Raw genomic sequence first — 26,321 nt, forward strand, 5'->3', positions numbered from 1 at the left:
GTTGAGGGTAACCGTGTTTCCTGGCCTTCTGTCCCTGCAGGGACACGTACCCCGTGTGTGAGTCCTTCAACACCTGCACGGCCCGGGAAGGCAGCCAGCAGACAGGGCCAGCCTGCAGGCCACGGGCCCTGCACCTGGCTTTTGGAGGGATGAGGCGAAGACAGGGCAAGGCAGGCAACAAAGGCTGCCAGTGCAGGTTTTGCCCTTGCTGCTGAGCGACGCGGGGCTCACAGGAGCTGCCCGGCTCCCCTGCCCCTGGAGGGCACACCGGTGCCGAAGGATCTGGGGCCCGCCACTGCCCGCCGCTCCCTCAGCCCGCCCGCCCGCCTCAGGGGAGCGGACTACGGCTCCCGGCGTGCAGCGCCGCACCTGCGTCCGCTCTGATTGGCTGCCTGCCCCCGCCCTCCGCCGCGTGACGGAGCGAGCCCGGCGGCGGCGCGGAGCCCCCCGCGTGCTGCGGGCCGGCGAGCCGCATGGCGGGGGCGGCCTGGGGGCGGCGCGGCGGCCTCGCGCTCCTGCGGGGGGCGCTCGGGGCGGCCTCGCGCCGCGCCTGCAGCTCCGGGGCGCCCGTGAGGGCTCCCTCCGCCGCCGCTCAGGTGAGGGGGGCGCGGGGCTCAGGTGGGGGCTGCGCGGGAGGCCGGCGCGGGGCGAGCGGAGCGTCTGGGGCCGGTAACGGGCCGGGACCGCCGCCGCCGGAGCGGGCGGGCGAATGGGAGGCGTGCGGCCGCCGGAGGTTGTGTGCGAGGTTTGGCGTCCCGGGCCGGTGCCTTGCACTTCGAATTAGGAGAACGTAGTTTGCGGAGGGGCGCTTGTGGTGGCCCGGGCTTGGCCTGGCGGGGCCCCCGGGGGCAGCCAGCCTCTGAGGGTTCCCCTGCCATCAGCGGCGGCGGCGCGGGGCTGGCAGCTGCCGGGCGGGCGGCACCGAAACCGCCCCCGGCTCTCTAACGGGCACCTTGCCATCTGTCCCGGAGCGATGGGTAGTTTCTGCGGTGACCGTGACCTGGTTATATGGGGGAAGGCAGAAGAACCAACAAAATGCCTACTGGTACACCGTTCTGTGTCCTTACTCTGTTAAAATGTCACCCTTACTTTGAAAGCAAGTAGGGTGTTCAGTCTCTTGGGCTGACCCAGTTCCGTGTTCTTTCCCAGTCAAAGAAGGGATTACACAATGCCGTTTGATCTGCCCAGGTGAAAATGGAGTGGTTTGGCAGCTTTCGGTGCCCACGGTCCGGGGGGTCACGCCAGCTTTGCGCGGGGCTGCTTGTTCTGGCGCCGGCGGGGAGCCAGCGCAGGTGCTGTCCAGATCTCGCTCCTCCCGGTTTAACTTCCAGTCACCCAGGTGGATTCAGTCTCTTTCCAAATGCAGGAGAAAAAGCTGCACAGGAAGGCAAAGGGTCTGTAACTGCCTAGCAGAAATAGGGCACGACATGCAGACTAATCCCAGCTGGGACATGATTTATTGATTTACTTGCAATTGCACGGCTGGCTTTAACAAGAAGAAAATAGGCTAAAGCTACTAGTGACAGTCTTTGTGTCACCAGAATTGTACGTGTTCACTAGCACTTATTTCAGAAAGTCACATGGAGTTGTGTGTTGCTTTATTCAATGCTTACCTGACTTGGGAATCTAGAAAGGTTATTGAGTTTCTTTTGTTTTTTTCTACCCATCTACTTTTTTATAAATGCTGATCAGAATTACTTCTAATGACTATCTATAAGTCGATTAGTTCTAACATATATTCAGGAATACTTTTGAGAGAGCTTGGTTACAACATCCGTTTCTGAAAGCCCTATTCCCTTAGGGGATGAAAGCTACAGTGGTTGGAAGAATGTGGTGAATGATCTGTGTGTGTGACATAGTAACCCTGACAAGTATGCTGGGGCACTGGCTGATAGTCTGCAGGGCCTGAGAAGCAAGCTAATGCAAAAGCAAAGGTGGTGCAAATGTAGCAACTGTACAGAGATAATATACCCATTGCTCCTTTCTCTTCTGTGTCTCTCCCAGATGTCATCTCTGGAGAGGAGCAATTAGCATTACAGACATAGGGGACAGTGAACCATGCTTTCAGATGATGGGATGTTAAAAAATTCAAAACAATGATGAATACTGCTGTTCTGGGTTGGATCTGAAAATGTTGGTGGGTTCTGTTTAGTTTCATGAGATTTCAGTTGGGTGCAGGGGGTGCAAATGGGAGAAGATAGCACTAGACTCTGTATTCCATCCCCTTTAAAATGGTCCTTCCAGCTGTGGAAGGAAGAACTCTGTAACTCAGGAGCTTCAGGAGACAACTGAAAAAGGCTGCATCCATGACCATCCATTGTAATTCTTTAGGTTAGGTTACAATCCATGGGGTCAGTATGGCTGCTGTGTTGGCATTGTGTGGTGAACTTAGGTTCAACTTAGTGCCTTTTTAGCCTGTTCTTACATGCTGTTTTTTGAGACAGTGGGAGAATGTGTGCATGCTATCTGTTCTGTATCCTGCATTTGCTGTCTGTAATAACATCTCCTATGAATGCTTGGTAAATGACTCCGTCCCCTAGAAACACATAGTAGCTTTTATTCACATTTTGAATGTCCATTAAGTCCTTATAATGTTCTCTATATGAAATATGTGGTGAAAATTGATGTATTTATAGAAGTGAAATGATATTGACCAGATAAATTTTCACAGCCTTCTATTTTCCCAGTCAGATTATGTCAGTTTTGAAGGTGAAATCAGGCATACCTGGGAAACTGATCCTAAATTGTTCACAAAAAAAAAAAAATAGAGCTTGATCTGTGCATTATTGGACTGTGTATTATTAGTCCATATATTTGAGCCTGTTTGTATCTTAGTATTCTAGATAGAGTTGTCAGTCTCAGAGATGTGTGCAGGGTGGAGTCCCTTTTTCAAGGACTAGATAAGGGCAGGTAGCAATAGGCACTCTGAAAGCAACGTTTCTATGGTGGATCGACTGTGTGCAAGTATTTCTTGACTAATTCACAGTTACCAAAGGGAAGTCTGATGCCATCCTGTCATCTTGAACACATGATGATACATGTTCAAATTATGCTCTTGAATAATAGTAAAAAATCTTATAGAATTATATATTTCTACTACAAAACTGAGTATTTTTCAGTAGAATAGGAAAAGTAATTTGTACTTTTTATATTTTATTTGATTGTAAGCTGGAAGTTAATGCTAAAACCTCAGCTTTTTGAAATGAAGGGGGAAGATGAACAGACTCTTAAGACAGTGAGGCTTAAGAGCAATAGCATTAAGGAAATGAGCATTATTCTTTTTATATCCTACTCTAGATGTATCATTTCCAGTAAAGATCTTCTGTATCCTGATACAACTTTCATTTTAGCTTCCTCCATCTGTTCATGTAGATCCCATAATTTAAACATAACCACCTGAAATTTTCTATGGCCTCAATGAAGTCGTCACCAGTGGGATAATGGGGAGAGGCCAGCTTGTCTAGAAAGACCTGATATGGTCCCTTCTTGGCCAGTCATGTCTGAAACTGTGTCCTGGAGCTCCATTTTATGAGTAGCTGGTCAAGGTCCCCGAGCAGTGCTTTCTGTGCCAGTAACCAGAACTGTAGCATGTTGTTTGAGGTCAACTGCTGGGCAGCAGCTGCTGAGCCCTCAGAAAAACATTTGTCTTGGACTTCTTAGCTCAGACCTCATTTTGGCACTTGGCCTATTTAGACCCATTTCAGCCTCTGTGGTTGTCTAATTTCCAGGTTGAACAAGGACACTGTCACTACTTCTCTACAGACTAAGTTATTAAAGACGAGGCATGAAACAGAAGAGATTTGCTGAGTTTTGCCCATGATGCTGGCACAGCAGCGTTAGGTACTACAGTGAGGCGGCAGTGCCATTGCACAAACCCAACAGGACTGCAGAAGCTGCAAGAGCCAGTGGGTGCAGGAGCAGCACTAACAGTGTCATAAATACACAGGTTGTGGTGGTCCCTGAGGCCTGTGCAGAAGTGTTTTCAAACATTAATTTCATAGTGCACAAATATCACTGGGGTATAAGGTGAAGGTGGAAGGGTGGAGCAAGTATAGTACTCGATCTTCAGTTTGATAAATAAGTAAGAGCTCTGTTCTCTTCCCCCTTGTGTTCAACTGAGCCTTTCCAGTATCTGTCAGTTTGTTGTGTTCCTGGTGGTTGTTAATACCTCTGGTGATGGCCCCCAATTTTACTGAGTTGTTAGAAGAGTTCTCCTGGAAATCACGGGTGAATTGGCAGGTCTGAAGTGTTGACAGCTTGTCAAAATGTAGCCACTAGGTGCATTCATCAAAGCTCTGATTCTTTCAGTACTAGTATAGAACATAGGAGTGACAGCCCAGGGAGTAAAACTGTTTTTTTCATGGATCAGATAAAGCACGCTATGTGACAGGGTGTACTCCTCTGATGTGCAGAAGTGTCTTCTGTCAACTATGGAGAAAGGAGAGTAGGGATTTTGGGATTATAATAAGCCCTTTTGAGTGAGAAGTTGTGCAGTTGGGCATTGATACATTAAAATACCAACGATCACCCATCTTTTCCAACTGCAAGGAACTGAATTACCCCGGTAGCCTGGGGACTGTAGCAGACAGCTTTTGCTTTCTCCCTGCTCCGATAGCTCCCACACAGGCTGCAAGTGACTAGGTCCAGCCTCCCCCTGTTCTTCCCCTTTGGAAAATCCTGCTTCAATGACTGCCTGAGAGAGTGCTTCGGCTTGCCCTGAGTTACCAGAAGGCAGCTGAGTTTCCATCTTTGATATTTGGCCTTCCTGTGGAATTGATAAAAATATGAGCCAGTGCTGGGTGCAGTGGCTGTTTTAGTAATACAGGTTCTGCTCCCACTGGAGCTCAAGCTGATGCTGCTGAACTCCTCATGGGTGTCTCCTAATTCCTCCTTGCTGACATCAAACTGGACAGAAACTGAAATAACAGCTTAAAAATTCCATCTCCAGTCATTCTTCCCTCCCAGACAAACCCATCCCTGTACACAACAAGAAGCTGATGGAAAGAATCTCTAGAGCTCTGGGAAAACTTTTTTCTTTTCACCATCCCAATAGAAGTTATTTTGCAGCAAGAGAGTAAAAATTATTTATTTCCAATAGGAACTTTAAAGTATATTGACACCAACTGCCTGCTGAGTGCCTGTTCTTTTAATACTACTTCTTGACAGTTCACTTCAGAGTAATTAATGAAGGGCAGTTTTCCTTCCTCCAGTAAGTCCTCTTACAGGCAAGGAAGCTAAAGTAACAGCCACTCAGATGGCAGACAGGGAACAGAACCATTGTGTCCTGCGTCCAACTGCAGTGCTGGCTCCTTCCTGAAAATAGGAAATTACTTTAGGCATATTACTGTCCTTGAAAGGATGCAGTTTTGGCATCCATTACATACAGATATTAAAGTCTCCCTCTCTTGCCTCCTTTCTCTCAGGGAGGACAACTTTTCACTTCCCTCCCTGTAGTGCGCACTAAAATGGGGATGCAGCAGGTTCGTACTGCTCTGTTTTCAAGTGAAGTGGGTAAGGAATCCTGATCCTGAAAAAGATTTAAGAATTAATTCTTGAGAAAGCATTAGGAGGTGAGTGCTTCTACAAGAAGGGTTCGAATAACTTCAGTAAGAATGGGAGTACTTTCCTGGTCAAATGTGAACACCTTTCCAAAATAACAGGAAGGAGAACATCAGAAATCCAACCAGGTCAGAAAGCAGTGCAGTTTTCAATAAAAAATACTTTTGTGTTGTGTTTTTTCTCCATTTGGTAGTATTTAAAATATCTTCAGATTAGTCTGTTTAGAGATGAGTTTTCTGACTGGGTAAGAAGCAGAAATGAACTCTGGATGTTTAGCTGAGCTCTTTGACTTAACCCTGCCTTGTATTCTGAGAAACTCTCACAGTAAGTGCAACAGAGTTAACATTTCTAACAAAGCAAGCTCCCAGCTTGGGATTTCTTGGGGAAACTAAAGCTGCGCAGAGCTCACAAACAACCTTCGGGTATGCAGGCTGCAGCATTTCCCCAGGGGATTAAAACCCCGATGACCTGTTCTGCCCAGGAATCTTGAAGAAGAGGAAGATGTAGGAACGTGTGTAGGCGTGAGCAGCACGTGTGGCTGTGGAGGGGCTACCACTGACACCTTTGGTGCTGCAGGGAAGGAAGGCTGGCCTTGCACCCTTTAGCTCTCTGCTGTTCAGCAAGCTATGAAACAGAAACTGAAAGAGATTGCTTGCTTCTGGCTGAAAAGCATTACGTTGAAACTAGTGCTGTTTTATCAGGGGTAAACAGATGTTTTCTGGGCTTTGAAACAGCCACTTTGTGTCTCCTTTATGTTCTCTAACCCCCTCACTGTCAGGGATGTTCTTAAAAGTTCTTGCCTAACCACAAAGCTGTTTGGATCAAGAAGTGTAGTGGATTGTTTAAAGGCTAGTAGAAAGATTGTGCTGCCAAGAAACACTGCTCCTGCTCATAAGTTAGCAGCAGCCATGGTGTTAGCACAGCTGGAATCAAAATTGCTGCAGCTGCTGATGGCTGAAGTTGGGCCTCTCCCCAGATAACCTTTGCTGTCTGCCTGATCTGGTCATTGAGGGTGTCCTCTCTGTCTTCCACCCACCCCCAAATCTGTCCTACAAATGCTTTTAGAATAAAATGTTTTAAGAGAGCATACCTGAGTGGTTCAACATTTTAGCTGACCATTACCAGACTTTTTTGCAAAGGCTGTTTCAAAATACTGTGCAGGATTAACTACTGTGGTTACTGGCGATGACTGGAGCCAGGGAGATGATGGCCTTGGCTATGTGTGTTTCTGCCCAGTCCCTTGGCATCATCCCATACATGCCAATTTTAGTATAGCTGGAGATACCACAAGTCTGTTTTTCACTAGATGGAAATAATGAGCTTTGCTCAGTTAAGCAGTTTGAATACTAGCTAATGTGTCATTTTGTCTGGTTCCTCATTCTACATCTTAAATTTATGTCAAAACTTTACTTAATCCTTTGCCTGCTGCAGCCTATCAAGATTAGCCAGCATGATTTTGACTTGAGGCACAATTCTGCAGCTGATTTCCTCCCCCCACTCACTTTACCTTTGGGACCACCATGTCTCCAGAAATGGTTTTGTCTGTGCTTTTTAAGTGGAGATGAAGTTCGCTGCATGTTCAGGAATCTTTTAGCTTTCTTCCCATATTCTTAGCTGTCTATTATTGTCTGTATGTGGCTAACTAACAAGGACATGGTGAAAATAGTTCCTCTAATTATTTTTATCCCATTTTCTGTTGTTGGCAGTAGTGATGTTTTAAAGATGCTTGGTATAAACTTGAACTGTATTCATTTCCAGTAGCAGCTACTAATTTGGGATATTTTGTTTGACACCTAAAGTGATCAGTCCTCATTCTGGAGGGCAATACTTCCTGAAAACTGTGTTGCTGTAGAATAGGTTACACTGTGCTTTAAAAAACCCAAAACCTGTAAATAGAAATCAGTTGTAATATTCACTTAATAATAGTTAATAAAGACATTATTAAAATTCTGAACTTTTTTATGAAGGCTTGAACAGGTGTAATTTCAGGATCGTACATTTCCTTTCCAATCCTACTGACTGTGCCCTGTATTATGTATTGTCTTTTAACCAAGACAAACTTTTTGGAAGTATTCTGTTGCATGGATTTGGGCAAGAAGACCTTGCTGGAAATTTCTAGAAACAGGCATGAAAGTTATTTCACACAGCAATAATTTGGTTTTGCTATTTATAAGATGTTATGTCTTGCATGTGAAAGTTAGTGGACACATAAGCAGATATGCAGTGTTTCATCAGCTTTTGGTTCCCTTGCACTGAAGTGCAGGGAGGGACCCTTCTGTATGTTTTAATTTATCTGAGGGCTGTGGTGAGATTGGGTGGTCCTGGGTTATTACGGAAAGAGCTTTGTAAAGAGCAGATTTGTAAAGCTGCTTAGTATTGTACACAGGAAGCCTGAAGCACCTGTGGCAAAGAGGCTGTATCTTTAAACGCACAGGGAAAATTGTAGTATAGTTCCATGGAATTAAGTAGGGTGTGAAACTTAATAAATGGTCAGTTTTGACCATAAAGACAAGTCATCTTTTTTTTTTTTTCTTGTGCAGTTGTCTCTGTGGGGATAAATGGAATAATAATTACCAGTTGAGTTCAAAATTAATATTTATACAGCAAGTTGATAGGATAACTATTCAAATATTTAGCACTTCCTTGTTTTCGTTGCAGGAATTGCAAAGCTCAGGAAGAGGACGCTTTCTACTGGAACATGCTGCTCCCTTCTCTGCTTTTTTGACGGACAGCTTTGGGCGTCAGCACAACTACTTGCGAATTTCTTTGACTGAGAAATGCAACCTCAGGTGTAAGTGTCTGTTGCACACAGCTCTTATGCACCATGTTGTGCAAAGGCCAAGAACTGAATTAGGGTACTTATCACTTTGTTGGCCCTCTGCTCTTTTTTGTGTTCACAAAGTAGTGGTAAAGGATAGATAAGAGACTGTTTTGGGGCTGAGCTGGTGATGGGATGGGGAAGCAGGAGCAAGCCTAGGGATGTGCCAGACAAATGGGGGTGACAGGTCTTTCATCAGACTTGGTGTGGTTTGGATGATGGTGCTTGTGGATGTTTGTATGCCATACCCAAAGTGTATGCTGAGCATGAGAGCTCATACCTAGGTATTTCCACAATTATGTCTGCAAAGTCTGTGGCAATCACAGACTGGCCAGGGTTGGAAGGGACCTCTGAAGATCATCTAGTGCAACCCCCTGCTATGTTCCAGTGCTTGCTAGTTCGGTTTTGTGTGTCTGTTTGAATACAGGTGAGATAGACAAAAGATCAGGTTTTCCTTCAAAGTGGATCCATTGTAATTTTGAGACCCATCATGAGTCTTGGGGTTTCTTCTGAAGAAAAAAGTGAGATTGTTAGGAGGCTGCTTGTAAGATTTGGTGTGCGGTCTTATCTGTATTTCAGAAAAGCAGAGTCATTTGACACCCATTAAAGACAGTTGCACATGGTGCATTTTGCTCATCAATATTAGATTAACAGCTGCTGGCTATTCCTCCCCCCCCCCCCCCCCCCCCCCATGTATTTCTATATTCTTTGTTTCAGGTCAGTATTGTATGCCAGAAGAAGGTGTTCAACTGACCCCTAAATCAGAGCTACTTACTGCTCAGGAGATAATCACTCTAGCCAGACTGTTTGTGAAAGAAGGTGTAGAGAAGATCCGACTGACAGGAGGAGAGCCACTTATCCGTCCCGATGTGGTTGATATTGTGGGTGAGTTACCAATAAATACGGTGTGTTTCAAAGTGACTTGCTCTATATTGACCCAAAATCTACACTTATAAATATCAACTATTAGAGTTCAGCAACCTGAAGAATAACTATACATTAAGTGAGGATGGGTTTTCCCAACATTGTGAAATGCATGTTCCTTTCAGAAAGCTTCCAGTTCTGCTCTCCTGTTTGGATGGAACTTATGTCTCTTCATATTATGACAGCTGAACTAGCATAATTTTCATATTCAACATCTACTAGAATAACTTGCAATAATGCAGCCTTGGGGTAAAAAATCAAGAACTGATGTGACTGTCTTTACTGGACAGGAACAGCTGATAACATGCTTGCAAACAAAACAGGTTTTCTTTTGGATTTTTAGGGGGTTTTGGTTTGTGTTTTTGTTTTGTTTTCTTGATAACAGGTATCACTTGCTTGTCTGTGTCTAGTAAAGAATGGTGGAAATGCCTGTGTGTTTACAGTTACTGATTAAGACTATTACTTTAATGGACGATAGACTTCCAACTATTACCCAGTAATTTATCTCTTTTGACTGGTATTGTGTTGCCTGACAGTGCCTGTTTTTTTTTTTTTCTTGAGCCAGGTACTTTTTTTCCTTGTCCAAAGTCTCATATGTTATGGACATTACAATAGCTTTGTGTAGTGGTAATGTATTCAATTAAGGCTATGTAGGTGGGTACACCTTGGTGGATTGTGGGCAACTGAACTTTTCTGTTTCTGCACATACACTCTTATAAGTCCTGAAGATGATAAAGGGTTAATATAGAAGGTGAAGGTCCTGAAAGTAGAGTAACTGTCTACTGATACGCTGAACTTTGGTGGAGAAAACAGTTGGCCTCTGCTTCTGCTCTGTTTTGTTCAGGATTTGGAGGACCTTTATGGTCTTTTCCAAAGGAAGCAGCAGAACAGTGTTGCATGTAGAACAGACCTGTTTATGGCTGGAAAAGGTACGGTTAGTGAACTAGCTTGGCTCTCCTTGAACCTTGATGGTGGGGAGTCCTGAAACTGCACTAACATCTTTTTGGAACTCTGGAATACCATTCTCTGGAGCATTTTACCCATACATGATAGGTTATTTTTTATTTAGGATTGGGAGTGCTATGTGCCTTTCAAGAAGGCAGTCCCCATTTCTAGTAATAATGGGTATAATTATTTTAGCTGCTTTTGCCAGCCGAAAGGGGGGCAGACTTATAAAATAGGTTATGTTTTTAAATACAGTAAAGCTTTAAAGTTCAGCATATAGTGTTGGCATGAAAATGAGTTGAAATTGACAGTGTCATCAGTTCAGTGCAGAACTTTTTTTCCTAATGTATGCACCTTTTTGATTTATTAGCAGTAGCTGATGGCTTTTTATATTCAACAAAACTACTCTGACATTGAGGGTGGAAGTTGAGTAGCCAGGTCACTGCAAAATAATTATCACATAGCTGCGATTCTGAAGTATTGATATTGGAAGGCTAGAAAGGTGGGTTTTTTTGGTTTGTTTTACTGCAGGGATAGAATTATCAAAGGTTATTTTTGTGGCTAAAAGAGGGAGATGGATCTTTGTGATCCACTGGGCTTTCATTATTCTGCCTGTGTTCTTCACAGCTGAACTTTGACAGATTCATAGTGATCATTTTAATGGATGACAAGAGAATAGTGATTTGGGGGTAAAGTTAATGGATGTTAAGAAGATTGTCCTGTTGCATTAGTTCATTGTCATGGATTTGTATTAGCCTGGCTGGTTTTTTCTAAGGCATACTGAAAAATGGCAAATTAAGCCTATAGACGCTTTTCTGTCTTCTCAGGCTTTGGTATTACTCTATGTTGCACAGGTTCAGGATCAAGAGAAAAGTCTGAAAACTGAATATCACATGTAACAACTATGGGAGAACTCACTGAAGGGGAAACAAACCCAAAAATGTCTTGTGCAGAATTTGAGTTAGGAACCTTTATTGAAGCCATCTTAGTACAAGGTACTGGTTTGGGCTGGGATAAGATTCATCTGGATTTGTAGATGGTTTATAGAAACTGGCTACAATATCTGAGGTGCTAAATAGAGTGGAGATTTAAGTTAGGTTTGTTTTTGGCAACCCTTTCCCTTGACCACAAATGGTTTGTGAAATATCAATACAGCTCAAAAGCATTAATGTTGGATTAATATTATCGTATTTTTCCAATACTCAAAACTTTTTTTTTTTTTTCAGTAAACAGATATGATTTGAAGCTACTGTAGGAGACCATGTTGTTCAGAGACTGGCTACAGTTGTTCAGATTATTTTAAATCTTTTAATGCATGCACATACATAAACTATGAATCAGCAACTAACACTTGCTGAAAGCTAAATCATGTCCTGGAGACTGCTGAAAGCATATATTTGAGACTTTTCTGAAGCAGCTGATAGTAGAATATAGAATCCATCTCCTTTGGGATACTTGGAGTTTAAATTAGCACTGGATATGCAACTGTGTGCTGGCAGTTTATTAATAGTCTGAGAAGTACACATCTCCACTGAAAAAAGTATTTTCCATGGGGTAGACAGTTGGATGACTTTTTTCAGCATCATACGTATTTCAAGACTTGAATTACTACTGTATTAGGAGATACACATACCTTTCCAGGACTCAAATCAGGAAAAGCGCAGCTGAAACAATTGGAGGAGAATATGTAAGCGACTTGTCTATTTAAGATGATGTGCCTCATCCTAAAGGAAAAAGTAAATGTAAAAACATTTACTTGATAGCTTGAGCCTGTCATGTAAGCTGTTAGTTTCATGTTACTGATTTATAGTATCCGTTCTGTTTCCTTTTCTACTTGATAGTTTTATCAGTTGCCTTTGCTTGTGCTGATTGTTGCTAAAGCAGTGACCAAAGGTCAGAAAAGAGTTTTAATACAGGCACAAGGTGAGTTGCAAAGTTATGAAATCTCTTTAATCCCTTTTGAATTTAGAGATCAACAAGCCAAGAAACCAAGCAACCACAATGTTCTTCTTAGCTTGCACAAATAAGGCAGAGTGTACCAACTGGTCCTTTTTAACTCATTGGTGTTAGTGTTAAGTCTTCATCTCTAATTTCTCACAGTTGGCTTCTATCCAATTTGTTATTACAGGTGGTTCCACATATTTGTGTCTTTCCAGTGCCTCATCATGTACCTCATCCTGTCTGCTGAGGAAGAAGATGGACTGAAAACAGCCGCTGCCTGCACTAACTGACCTAATCAGCTGGTGCTACTTTTTTAATTTTTTCCATTTTAGGCTGCAGTGTGGCTTTGGTTTCATTAAATGCCTTTATGCATTTTACATTTCTAACAATAAAGTCTGTATGGCAGCTAGTCTTTTTTTTCCTCTGTGGTGTTAGGAGATTGAGCAGTCTGTGTGTTGCGATGCTGTAAATAAAAGTAGTGGCGTTCCTCTGACTGCAGTGTGTATCCTGTGCTCTCACAAAGACTGGGCTGCTAGTAGTTGCTAGTGTTGAACAATCTTTGGCAAACTGGGACCAATAGCATTCATCCTCTAGCAAGAGGTTATTCCTGATCAGTGGGGAGGATTTTGAGAGATGAATGCCAGAAAAGTCTAGTTCATAATAAAGATAGCTTTTTTTGTTATAACCTCATTTTCCAGATGTCTTCACAGGGTTCTTAATCGTGTTGCAAAATGCTGCTGCTGTAAACTTCAGCATCTTTGGTGTGACCTGGCTTGTCCCATTGGGCGCAGCTTAGTGTGAATATCTTGAGAATAGCTGGGAAATGAGTAAAGCAGAAGTAAAGCCCTTATCAACATGAACAAATAGAAGTAAAATAGGGAGGGAAGAAGGGACTCCAAAATATTTGTGCTGTAATCAAAGCTGCCTCAAGGGTAAGGGTTCTTCAAATATTTCTCAACTAATTAGGGTGGAGGCCATGAGAGAAGGGAGGAAGGAAAATAAGAAAATAAAATTACTTTACCATGGCTCTGCTTCTGCAAGTGGTTTATGAGGGTTTTTCCCTATTTGTTATTGTATGATAACTGGAGGTTTGAAAGCCTGCTCTCTGGAGATCTGGTATGCTGAGGATTTCTGGATTTGGCTTACAAGGAGTCAGCTATTTTCTAAAACCTAGTCTCATGATATTAACTGTTTCTTATGTGGTTTTCTTCTGTTAGCCGTTTTTTAGTGTCTTGCGTAAGTGCTCTTCCATTGGCTGGGCTACCACTGTGGGTAATGGAAATGTATCGGTTGTCAAGTGCAAGTGTTTTGTCCATTGGATGTCACTGCCCTGGATTCTCTGTAGTGGTCTAATATGTTGACCTTTTTCTGTTTAGTTATGAGTATATGCAGTATTTCAGCAGTTTAAAGTTGCTACTGCTGGCAACTACCTCTGGATTAGAACTGAGTTTTGGTAAAGCATAGTAGGATAAGCGTTGCTAGATAAAGGCAGCTAGTTCAGGTGTAAAAGGGATGGCTTGCTGCTCATTGTTATTGCAGAACACTGAATTCGGTTTGCAGAGCTAGACTGAGGAAAAGAAGGAAAACAAAATCATAGGCCTTCTTCCAACAATTAAGTAGCTATTTACTCTAAGAAATGGAGAATAAAATTAGTCTGCATTTTCAGTGTTTTTTATAACCAATTTTGCTTTCAATAAGCTACTCTTTCATACCTTTTGAAATGGATTTGTGCTAAAATGGGTCTCTTGAACCAGTACAGCTGGAAGAAGGCTGAAGCACTGAAGTGTCCATGTTTTCCTCGCACCCTCAGTTATATTTTTTTGTTTGTTTCACAAGTCTTTTGGTATTTCTGTGCAACTTACAGTTGAATTACTTCTTTTAACGTCATCTTTTTATTTTCCTAGGTCAACTGTACAAGCTAGAAGGGCTGAAAACCATTGCTGTCACAACCAATGGGATCAACTTAACCAGACTGCTGCCCCGGCTGAAGGAGGCAGGACTGAATGCCATTAACATTAGCTTGGATACTTTGGTCCCAGCTAAATTTGAGTTCATTGTCCGCAGGAAAGGTACAGGCTTGTCTTCTAAGGCAACTGTGTTAATACTTACAGTAATGCTGTGGGCTGTTTGCTATGTCTCTCACATTCAGTTACTTTGGGAGAGGAGTGAATTTCCATCTGTCTGAGGCTAGGAAAAGTCATCTGTACCAGCTTATTTGATAGTGACTTCTTCCTTCTTTCTACACCCCTTAGGCAGGTAGAGCCCCTTTAGTTGGAGCTGGTGAAGTAGAAGATGCTCAACGTGCCACAGTCAGTGGTACTGTGACTACAGCTGCCAGTAACTGGCTGACTACTGGTTAGTCATGGATATCAAGAGGACTCTCCAAATCTTGTGTTGGTCTTGTGTGCTGTTTAATACTGTGCAAAAGACAGATGTTCCTGCCGTAGCAGCCAGGGACTAAGTTACCCCAAGAACTGAACTTCTTGTCATGAATAGCAGCAGTTTCTGGAAGTTAGATGTGGGGCATACTAGCAGTGGCCTCGCTTGTAATTAGTGATGTTCCCTACTTCCACTACTTTTTAATAGGAATAAACATAAACTGGGTCTGAAATCATTTGAGGAGGGCTGCTGGCTGCATTTGTAAATTCTCTCCAATTGAGCTAGTAATTCCAAACAAAGTTTCAAAAATGCTTGGATGTGCCCAGTGTTACAAATTCTTTTTTTAAATGAATCCTAAAGTTCATCATAAAGTTCAGCTTCATGGTTGGGCTTTCTTCTAACCTAAAACTGATTTGACCTTGTATCATTCTGTTTGTCCAGTAATGTAGCTTTGGCAGTCTGTGAACTTTTAATTCAGACAAAACCTCCAACTTCCCACTAGATGGTGCAACAACGTAAGGTAAATGTAAGGCAAGGGATGTGGAAATCTGGGGTGCTGTGAGAAGGGATTTCAACGTTTGAATCACTCGGCTATCAAATCAAAGTTCTGTTGGCAGGTGCAGAAAGGTGTCCTTGTCTACAGTCTCTCTGGGAGCATTTCTTCAGGTTTCTACATCATGGTGCAGAAATCTGTTCCTGTCATAAATCTGACTGGAGCATTAACCTTCCATTGTAGGCTGTTGCATTAATCTGGTTGTTTCATGGCACAGTTGGCTCCCAGAGAAGTATCTGGGAGTATGTAATCAGAAGCAGGTGTTGACTGTGCTCTGCTCTTTCCTTCTGCTCTTTGCATTTGCGTATTACCTGGTTTGTGACATTCACTGGAAACAAGCCCTTTCTTTGCTACTGAAGGGGCAAACCTGATCCTCCAGCTTCCTGAATTATACGGCCACAGCTCTTCCTGTCTGATTGGAAGCTGTTAGGAATGTGCTGCTTATAAAGTAAACTAAAAGTTATTGGGGGGTGAGGGCAATTTTTATTTATATGTATGTTTTCTTTCCCTCCTGTCCCTTTAAAAAAAAAAAAGTCTTTAACCACAAAGAGAAATTGCTAGCTGAATAGCATAGAGAGCAAACAGGGAAGTTTCTATGACTCAGTATTTTTAAGGAGTTGAATAAAGTTTCCAAATCATAGGTAATTTTTTTTAATGGATTTCAGGTAAAAATAGTAACGCTGAGTTGGTTTTTTTTTCTTTTGTTAAGGGCTGAAATTATGTAAAAATACTTTTTTATTGTTTTTGAGGGTTTTTTATTTAATAGGAGATTTCCAGGTATGGAATGAGCAGAGAATAGAGTGCCTGCCCTACTGTGCTACCCTGTCTCCTGTGGCAGTTCCAGAGGCAACAAGATATAGCTCTGTTAAGGTGAGAGGGATTCCTGGTCTTAGACTCCTACAGGCTGGTAACTTCTGTGGAAAGTAAAGGTGGCATTAAGCAGGAGCTCAAGAAATTACGGAATCAGTTTTTCTTCTCCTCTGGAAACTCATTCTAGGGTTTTAAGAAAAGACTGGAATTTTGTATCTTTGGTGTAGGTGACCTGCATTACAGCTGCTTTTATTCCCAAATGGCTGGGATAGAGGGAATGACTGAGATGATCAGAGATTTCACCGATATATGAAAGCATATATAGAGGGCTGTAATATTTCTACTTCTCCCCACCTGCCACATTCTAAGGGATGACAAATGAAAAATACTTTCTTGCAGGTAGCCAGTCTAACCTGTTTCACAACCTGTCCCTTCTTTTTTGTTCAGTACGAGGAAAATGAGATAATATTGTACTGTAATTGAATCATTAAACATTGGCTTGAAGCCTTTCTTCTTGTAAGGATTAAATGTTGGGAGGTGTTGTCCCACATAGGATTGTTCTGGATGTATCTAAGGTTCTCTGTGCTTTGAAGTTGGCTAAAGTTATGATTTCAGAAATCTAAAATTAGAAAATATTGAAATTTTTCATTGTGTGGAAGAGGAGAAGGGTTGTCATTTTGAAATGTCAAACAAAAACTTAAAGGACTTCTGAGCCTTGACAATATTTCCTGGCACAAAGACATCTAGTGTTCATTTCTGCTCTAATATTTTGAAATGTTCTCGTTTTATTCTTTTTGTCGTTCCATTACCACACAAGGACTTTGATTTAGTAGGAATGTTTCAATAAGTATAACAATACAAATGAGCTCCTAATAGCTTTCCATAAAGAAAAAAATCATAAAACTTACTGCATTTCATATTTTAATGTTTACAGATTTATTTTTTTTATTTTAAATAATAACTCTGCTCCCAAAATCTTTTAGTGGAAACAAGCTCATAGTTGTTGTTAATCAGAATAGCTCGCACTGGGGTTTTGTTGGGTCTAGAGATTTATGATAGCTGTTCTAAACCACACTGTTGTGCTAGCATGGCAGGAGGTAAGAGGCAGAACTGGGAAGGACATTAAGTTAGATGCATTGCAAGCTGTAATCCTATTGCTTGCCTCTCCAGTGAGCTTGCAGAGCTTTTTTGATCCCATTTGTGGCTCTGGGATGTGCATAAGCAGTGTATCACTATGTCTCTTGCCACATTCAGCCTGCAAACTTGGTTAATTGGAATGAAGTCTGTCACCAGTGCTGCAAACTTCCTGGGCACGTGTAAAACAAGTAGGTGATGAAGGAGAAGGGTGACAAGTCACAACTTCAAATGGTTCCCTGCAAGAGTTATTTCACCATCTTCTCCTTGCTCTTCACCTCTCTTTTTGCAGCATTAGGACTGGCTTATAAAAGTGGTAGCATCTCCTGCTTTCCTATGTCCGTTCTTTATAATGTCTTTACCAGCCAGAAAGCGGTTAGGTGAAAGTTTCATGTCTGTCCTTTTATTTTTTCTTTCTCATCCAATGTTAAGTATGCACAGACTATTACTGAGTTATTGCTTATTTCTGGTAAAGTTCCTACAGATTAATGAGGGTATAAACTTTTCACTAGAAAAGCTGAGTTTCCCGTAAATAAAGAGATGGGAAAGAAGGGTGACGGACCTACACAGAAAAATGTAAGACTAGGAACAGCACGGGGACTGTCAGCACAAACTTCTGGAAGATACTGCCCTTTTGCTAGCATGTGTAAAGTATCTGCTGTTGAAGACTACAGCTTTGGAAGAAGGAGCCGAGTCTCATACAGTGGTTTGTCTTTCATACCTGAGTTTAGAGTGCAGAGCAGGACAGGAATTTTGTCTCTCCTACCCTGTCAGTTATTGGACTTTCACAAACACAGTGCAAGCAGCTGAGCACACCCACTCACCAGAAAAGCATACCCAGCGCTTGGTAGCTTGCTGTCTTATTCTTGATATTATCACCTTGTTTCTCTGCCAGCTGGTGAGTGTGGCAGGGAAGGAATAATATGTCAAATCTAGAATTGGTATCTTGATGAAAGGTTTTAACTTTGTTTAAAGTTGACAGAAGCTGTGGCTTAAATGAGATGATTAAGAGGCTTTCCTAAAGGCCTTTGGAATTCCGAAATTGCATTGTTGCTTTATTTTTCTTCCAAATTTAAGAGGTACATGTAGGGGTGAAGGAAATTGCCCTAAATTAACTGTATCTCTGTCTGGGAGCAGCTGACAAGTGTAGGCCACACTAAATGGTAGGGTGAGGCTGGGTACTTCATTCCTTAAAGTCACTGCAGTTTTTGACATTTTCATTTGCTTTCAAGGGTCAAAGGCCAACTGAATTTCGTTCCTAAATGCTTAAATCCCCCCCACGTTATGCTCACCAATTTCACGTTTAGTCATAAACTTGATGATCCTGTAAAATGCTGCCTGTGGTCTTCAGACTAATGGATAGTCAGTAGCTTTGGGAAGCCAATTACATCTGTAGCCAGGGATGAATAAGGAATCAGTAGGCTTTTGTTTATTCCTAACTCCACTCCCCTCTACAGTCAGTTCAGAAAGATCCTTTTAAAATTCACTCAGCAATATTGCTCTCTGACTCAGAACAGTGAGATTCTGCCATTTTAGTGAAGACATGTGTGCCATTTTATCAAATAAATGTTAATTTATTCTTTCTTCATTGTATCTGGAGGCAGTTCACAAATGCATTCTAATCCCTTTAAGAATAACGTAACACAAGGCAAAGTTGATATATGGGGAAGTGGAGAATTATATGGTAATGATACGTGGATGTCCAAAGATGTAGAAGAGCATACCATTACTTCTGACTACCCAAACACCAGTTAAAAAATTCATCTCTGTGTCTTGACCACAGTAACACCAGCAGCCTTTGCAGGATGTGTGTGTAGAATTAAAGTCTCTTTACTTGCAGCCCTGTCTACTGAATCAGATTGTTTTTTATTTGTTATCTTTCTGTCTTGTAGTTAACCTCCTTTTGCATTCTGTTTTTAAACAAGAAAAATTTTTGTTCTTTTTATATCTTAGGCTTTCACAAGGTAATGGAAGGAATCCACAAAGCCACTGAACTTGGCTACCGTCCTGTTAAGGTAAAGCCAGTGTTTATGTACTCAAACTGCTGTGTTTTACCATAAATTGTCATAAAAGATACAGCTCACCTGATACAGAATTTATTATCCTAGACCCCGTGCATAATTTTTGGTAAAACTGAAGAAAAATTTTAGTAGAATGAAGATCACATCAAGAGGTAATGGGGCAGATTTATATAAAATCTCCTTGCACAGCTGAGTGTACAGGTTCATACTGCCACAGAGCCTATCAATTGCCTACCTGCAGGCTACAGGGCAGTCCTGTGCTGTACTTGCCTCTTCCTATCCCTTCTGTTGATTTGGCATTTGTCTGACCCAGCTGTGAACTTGGCCAAGGGAGTTAACAGGCAGAAAACTACCCGGCAGAAAGGTGTTAATTTTCTCCTGGTTTATCTCCTTCAACTGCTTACAGCAGACTCTGCTGTTTGCAGTTCTGCAGCTGTGCTTCCCTTCATTTTCACCGGTGTTTTGGAAGATCTATTATGTAAGTGGTTTAGGCTGCAGAGCTATGAAGAACACTTGAAATTAGACTAGCTTTTAGGCTTTCCTGAAAGATCTTAAGAACTGTGATGCACGATGCTTGGACATACAAGTCTGCCTTAGTAATGGAGTGTTTTAGCAACTGCACAGCTATCTGTAGTTACTCAGATAAAGCACAGAGGGTCTGAGGCTCCAGTGTAAATATTGTTTATGAGAAATGTACGGAAAACTAATTTTAACCTTTTTTTTGAGGAAGGCAGAGCTAGTCATCCTGCAGCCTATGGTTATGAAGTGTGCTGTGAACACTTCCTGGTCTGGGGAATTTGCCTATGATCCGCTGTAAAGAGCGTTACAGAAGGTACCCTGCCAGTGCTTTTACAGAAGCTATACAGAGTAGGACTGGGGAGTGGAGTTGTCATTTTAGACGGTAAAAATTGTAATACCTTAGATGGGTAAGACGATGCCTTTGTTACCTAGCTTTTTAATAAAAGCTATTTTCCATTTAGCAAGGCAACTTTAAGAACTGTAGTTAGGTTGGATGCAAAAACTTACAGGCAAGTTTAGCAGAAATGATCATCTATACTATTGCAATCCTGCCAGCTTCTCTCATCATCTTTTCTTTATCCACGATGCCTTCTGCAAGGACTGTAAAACCTTGTGTAAAAGGGAAGAAAGTCATATTCTGCTTACTAATTTTGGGTGTCTGCTTTTCCTGCAGGTCAACTGTGTGGTGATGCGAGGCTTCAATGAGGATGAACTGCTGAGCTTTGTGGATTTCACGAAGGATTTGCCCCTTGACGTGCGGTTCATAGAATACATGCCCTTTGATGGTAAGCAGTCCTGCTTTGAGATTTTTCATGGCATGGAGTGTGCCTCGGTCATAGGTGAACCTGGCTGGTGGTTATTCACCCCAGGGTCCTGTCTCTGGAAGTTTTGGTGAGCTCTTTTTGGGAATAAGGAATTGCTGTATCTCTTGCAGCTTGTTTATCTTCCCTGGATAAGCTGGAGAAGGATTAGTAGCAGTATTAGTTGGGGCTAACTACAGAAACTGAGACTTATGGAGAATGTGAAGGTGGTTCTCTGCTAATTGGAAAAACAAAATCCACAGTCTAATAAAGTTATGCCGGTTTTGTTAATTCTAGGCAATAAGTGGAACTTCAAGAAGATGGTGAGCTACAAAGAAATGCTTGATACAATTAAACAGCGATGGCCTGAATTGGAGAAATTGCCCTGTGAAACTTCCAGCACAGCCAAGGTGGGGTTAGAAACAGAACATGTGAAATGTGCCGCATTCTTTCCTTGCCCTAAATCCCCAAATTCTCCTAAGTTCAGCATTTATATTTGACAAGCAGAGTGAAAAATACTCAGTGTAGTAACTCTGGTACTTTGGTCAAGCTGGCTGCCTGTGGTTTGACTTTTATTAAATACCAATCATAGTCTTTACCTTTAGAAATACAATGTGTTTACTAGATGCCTCAGTCAGATATAAAGAATGTCAGGCTGTATCCTATATTTACAGCCTTTGAAACTTTTGTCAGTCTATGTCTGCGTATGACCGCATGTTAAGAAGCCTGATGAAACAGTTGTTCAGTGACATAACAGTATTGCTTTGGAGTGTGCAGTGCCATATGGGGGATTTCTAGCCTATGGGAATCTATGACTCATGGCTACCTGAGTAAGAACATGCCTACTGGCATCCGCTGTCAATTGATAACTACAAGAGCAAACATTTAACAGGTTTGTGAATTTCCAGGAACAGGGCAAAATACACTGGAACCCCTGACAAAGCTGATTTTTACTTTATTTTTTTTTCCTCTTGTGTAACCTTAGAACTGAAGAAAATACGTGTTAAAATGTCTTCTGGTCTTTGGGCAAGTGGAGCTTTAAAAATGAAGAGACTATATTTGACTCTTCTTTTTTTCTCCTCTGCGTTTCTTTAGAGTTTTAAAGTGCCACATTTCCAGGGGCAAATCAGCTTTATCACCTCTATGTCGGAGCACTTCTGTGGATCCTGCAATCGTCTGAGGATAACAGCAGATGGGAACCTAAAGGTTGGTAGTGAAAAAGGATCTCTGTGTTTTTATGCAGCGAAAGTGGTGCAAAGTTCTTCCCTTAGAAGTAGCAGGGATGTAAAGATGCTAATTATTACCAGCTACCTCCTGTTTTATCTCTCCTATATGTATTCTTGTTCTAGCTTGTTGAGCTGTTAGGGAGATGTTATATCACCTTTTTTTGGTTTCTCTGTTTTGCTAACATAGTTAACTTCAGTTGTAAAACACTGTTGCAAGGCCAGTAAATATAAACATTTATTTTAATCTTTGATTCAAAATCATCTTAAACATGTGACAAACAGATGATTTCCCATTAGAAAAGGATCCAAGCAGCTGTGAGGGCCTGGCTTTTGTGTTCCGCAAGGATCCCGTTGTTTCACCAAACATCTTTTTGCAACTTTTCTCATTCAAGAGCAGCCTGTACAGCTCAACGGCTGTAGAAAGGGGAGGGATAACCATTTCCTGCCACGTTGAAACTGGCAGTTCCTGGGGGAAAATTACAGTTTTCAATTAAAAATTGGCATTTACGTGTTGTCACCTGATATTGACAACAGCTGTGTTGCTGTCTAATGTCAGATGACCAAGGCAGCCTGAAGGCCCAACAAGCTTAGGTTACATAAACATCCCAGGCTGTCCATGTGTGTACAAGAAGAGAGATGAAGAAAACAATCTCCATAAATGTTCTCTTTCTTCAGTAGGATAGGCCTCTTCAAAACTTTACTCTGAAGTTAGTACAAAATACTTGTAAAAGCCACTTATTTTATTCTTTCTCATTTTTCCTCTTCTGTTTCCGTGGGTTGGCTGCAGGTGTGCCTTTTTGGGAGTTCAGAAGTGTCCTTGAGAGATCACCTACGGTCAGGTGCCTCAGAGGAAGAGTTGGTTCAAATCATTGGAGCAGCAGTGGGCAGAAAAAAGAAACAGCATGCTGGTATGTTTATCGTAACTGAGAAATAACAGCAGCGACTAGGGAGAACAATGTCCTGATACTGCTGTGGGCTGTGTACTGGCTTGCCAGGAGAAGGAAGGAAGGGAAGGCTTCTTGAATAAAGCTGTATTAACTCAGGAAAGAATTTTCCCATCTGTTAAGAGTATTGTCTGCTAGAAAGCTAGTAACGTACCAGTCCTGTGTTGCCCCAAAATCTGGATGTCAGTTTTGAGTCTTCTGAGAGATGCACTGCTCACAATAACAGCAGCAAAGCGTAAATCTAAGCAAAATTTGATGGAGTTGTACTTTCTTAAAATTAGTTTGCTGTCAAACAAGTACTAAAGCTAAATTAAGCTGTCTCTCCAACTACTGCATTAACATGTTTCTAGATGTGACAGATCTCTTTTGAGTATGCAGAAATTGTAGCTACTCATGGTGCTCTGTATACGATCATGACACAAGTTCCGTGATGATGCAGTCACATCTTCAGGCTATGTTAGTCTTCTGAATTTATTTTGATATAAACTCTATTGCAGTTACATCTGAACCTAACCATATTTTTGTAATCTGGCTGCAGCTGGGAATGCTGATCTCCTGTATGTGAACTGGCTTGATGCTCATGGAATAGTCCCCTTTACACTGAAAATATGTTTTGGCCCTTTTGTTCTCTTGCAGATTCTGCCAGATTGCTAACAGTTGGGTTTGCCCTTTTTTCATGATGTATAAAACAAATTTAAAGGAAGTTTTTAAGTCTGAGCATAGACTAATTTGCAAAGTACATTGGTCTGACCCAGCTAAAACAGTGCCTTGTAAACGTAAGGGGAGGTGTGCAGGGATTGGTTCCTTTACTTTGAGACCCTTCATTGCTGAATTTCTGATTTAGGGAAGTGGAGTGGGGAGAAGAGTGTTTGCCCCTCTAGTAAAGGCATTTTGCAGTCAGCAGCACTTACCTGACTGTCCGTCATCTTGCAGTTTGTGTTAATCCTCATATTGTCCCTGAGCCTTCTGTGATTGGACTACTTTTGAACTGGAGTGCTGTTAACAGCTTATCCATAAGAACTACTATAGTTAAATGCTGCTGTTAAGAAACAGGATAGTCTGTAGTAGGTAACTGTAATTCAGATTATGGAAGGCTTTCTGGAAGAGGGTTCTGCAGTGTGATAGACCTGTAGCAGCTGGATGCCTGGAAACTCTGGCAGCTATGGTTTTAAATAATACCATGCTAGATTCCCCCTCCTCCAGCTCCCTTGGTCTTTATTGAGCTTTGGTTTTCCTAGCATGCAGGTTGCACTGTGAAGAGCAGAAAACTAAATACATAAACCAGATGCATGACTTAAGCTAGGATTTTTATGTGTTCCTTATTTTTTTTCTAGGCATGTTTAACATTTCCCAGATGAAAAACCGGCCAATGATCCTGATTGGTGGGTGACAAATCAGTACGTAATAAACATACAATGATTTTGTTTGGGTTTTGTCTTTGGGGGAGTATATTGGATTGGGCTTTTAAGTCTAAATTATGTTTGGTTCTGGCTTAGGTTTAGGCAAAGAAATGGATTTTTTAAAAAGGCAGTTGTGATTAACATGCTGAAGTGGAAGAGGAAGAAAGGTTTAATGTCCCTACCAAGCCTTATCCAGTCTTCTGATTGGCAGTACTGGTTTTGCTTTCTCTGATTTTGAAAGCTCTTAAATTTTTCAAAGAGATCACTAGCTTTCCCATATCATTTCCTATCTGCTTCCTTTGTTCTTAACAAGAGTGGTATAGTAGCATATAAGGCAGTTTGGGGTGAGTTCTGTGAGATTGACTAGACTGCCATATAGGCATAAAGGGTGCAGGATGGACTTTTATCCCTGGATTAAGAAATTCAACTTTGCATATAATATATAGTGCCAGTAACCTGACAGAAATCCAGGTTTTCCCACCTCACTACTTCTTTACTTCAGAATCTGAAACTTGGGGCTTCGTTCTTTCAAAATATCCTCTTACTGCTGCAAAGTCTCAAAACATAACCATGAAAACTGGTATCTGAGCAGCCTGAGAGCCTTTCTTCTCCTTGTTGTATCTCTTGAAGATGTTTGCTGGCTCCCTTCTGCTTGAAGCTCTGTTCATGAGCAATGTGGCCCTGCTGGGGTGGTCTCACTGATTTTTCGTATCTCCTTCAGCGTGGTTTTACCTCATCCATGCCTATGTTTTACTGTTTTGTAAGATAGCTATCTCCTAAAATACCTTTTTTCTTCCTTAGAATTAAGAAATGCTTGCAAGAATTAGCATTGTGAGATTAACTAGAAGCTGTTCTGTTGTTTCTTTTCAATGAGGAGGGGGAAAATGCAGCAAGGGTGGAAGAGATGAACATTATGTTTCAAACCCAAACTCTTGTCCTCCCTCATTGATGCCCTGGAGCTGGTTAGCTGCTGTGCAGCTTAAAAGACAGCTTTTAAAACAGGTACCCTTGGGGAGGGTAACATCCGTTAATTTGTAGGTCTTTGCTAACTCATTTTAAACAAGAGCAAGACCCCCATGCTTGTACTTCAGTTCGGTTGCCTTTATTAGGAAATAGGATTTACAGGTGGTCTTAACATATATTTTTACTAGGAATATTTTTCACTTGATGTTCCTCTTTAAATGGCTGTCATTTTGCATGTTGAGTGGTGCAAGACTGTCTCTCTGAGTTTGTTTTTACTCTTTTGTATTTGGCCACTGCTGCATTGTGTTCCAGGAAAAGGAGAAGGAGGACCCATTGTTTAAAGTGTGAATTGACTTGCTGAATGAGGAAAAAAAAATGGTCTGTTTTTGTTGGTTGTTTGTTTTTTTTTTTTGAGATGAAAATACTATATTAAATTCTTGACAGCTCACTGGGACCTACATAATTTTTCAAGATGCCTTAGAAAGAATCCCCATACTCCAAATTAGCCTTCCTAGCAATGTTTGGATGTCTACGGATCAAATCCATCTAATTTTCTTTTGAAACTTGCTTTAACATTGTCTGACGTACAGCAAAAGCAGCAGCCTGTCCAGGTCCTCCCCCAGCTGTTCCATGTCCCTTCAAGACGTAACTGCTGGCAGTAACCGCATCAATGAAGTCTGGAGAGGAGTGGAGAGTATCCCACTGTGACACATGAGGAATCATTAGGAAATTTCCTAATTGTGTTTTGAATTACTTAGTTACTGACTTCAAATAACGCTGGCGTGCAAGCAGTCAGTGGGGGGTGTGTGTGTATGGAATTAATTTAATGAAACTTAATGAATGCTGTGGAAATTACTAATTGGTTTTGTTAGTCCCAGTAAGCCAAACCTGGCTTCTTCCCTACACTGCTGTTGTCTGGATCCTTTGCTAGATGTTTTGTATCCTAGTTCATCTTATTTCCCTCAATCAACATATTCCTTTTGGCAGGTTGTTCTCCTCATGGGTTCGCTTAAATTAAGGAGGAAATTCCCATAACTGAAATATGTCCTACCTTCTTCTCTCCTCCTGAGATTGTGCTAGTTGGAAGCTAACACAGTTAAATTTCAGGTGCAGTAATGGGATGTAACGAGGTGGTTTGTCAACTGCTTTCAGTTGTATTATTATATGTGCTGTAGAAAACAATTACCTATTTTTTTGTAGGCATATCAGCAATCTGGGTTAAAACAGAGATGAAGCAGGTTGTTAGGAAAAGCAAAGATGCTTTACATGCATTACTGTCTTGCTGTCCTTTTATTTACTGCTCTACTTGAGCAAACTGTTCCTCTCTTCCCTGCTCCCATCCATGTGTGTTTATAGTGTGGAAGTACTTGCCTGCCTTTGCAGTC

General features: G+C 41.7%; 1 protein-coding gene across 3 annotated transcripts in view; it reads left to right on the forward strand.

Annotated features, from left to right (window-relative positions):
• Nucleotides 1-432: 432 nt before the first annotated feature.
• MOCS1 (molybdenum cofactor synthesis 1) overlaps nt 433-26,321 on the forward strand; it is a 30,947-nt gene continuing 5,058 nt past the window's right edge. The window contains exons 1-10 of one of the 3 annotated variants that reach the window (XM_056357127.1): nt 433-596; nt 8,218-8,350; nt 9,095-9,262; nt 14,092-14,256; nt 19,017-19,078; nt 20,277-20,388; nt 20,701-20,813; nt 21,499-21,609; nt 22,417-22,537; nt 23,908-23,955. In XM_056357127.1, coding sequence (XP_056213102.1) covers nt 474-596; nt 8,218-8,350; nt 9,095-9,262; nt 14,092-14,256; nt 19,017-19,078; nt 20,277-20,388; nt 20,701-20,813; nt 21,499-21,609; nt 22,417-22,537; nt 23,908-23,955 — 1,156 coding nt within the window. In that variant the 5' untranslated portion in view covers nt 433-473. Of the gene's footprint in view, nt 597-8,217; nt 8,351-9,094; nt 9,263-14,091; nt 14,257-19,016; nt 19,079-20,276; nt 20,389-20,700; nt 20,814-21,498; nt 21,610-22,416; nt 22,538-23,907; nt 23,971-26,321 lie in introns of all 3 variants that reach the window. The other 2 variants (XM_056357129.1, XM_056357128.1) reach the window with 2 other exon arrangements.

This window comes from Falco biarmicus, chromosome 12 (genome assembly GCF_023638135.1).
Source record: "Falco biarmicus isolate bFalBia1 chromosome 12, bFalBia1.pri, whole genome shotgun sequence".
Lineage (NCBI taxonomy): Eukaryota > Metazoa > Chordata > Aves > Falconiformes > Falconidae > Falco > Falco biarmicus.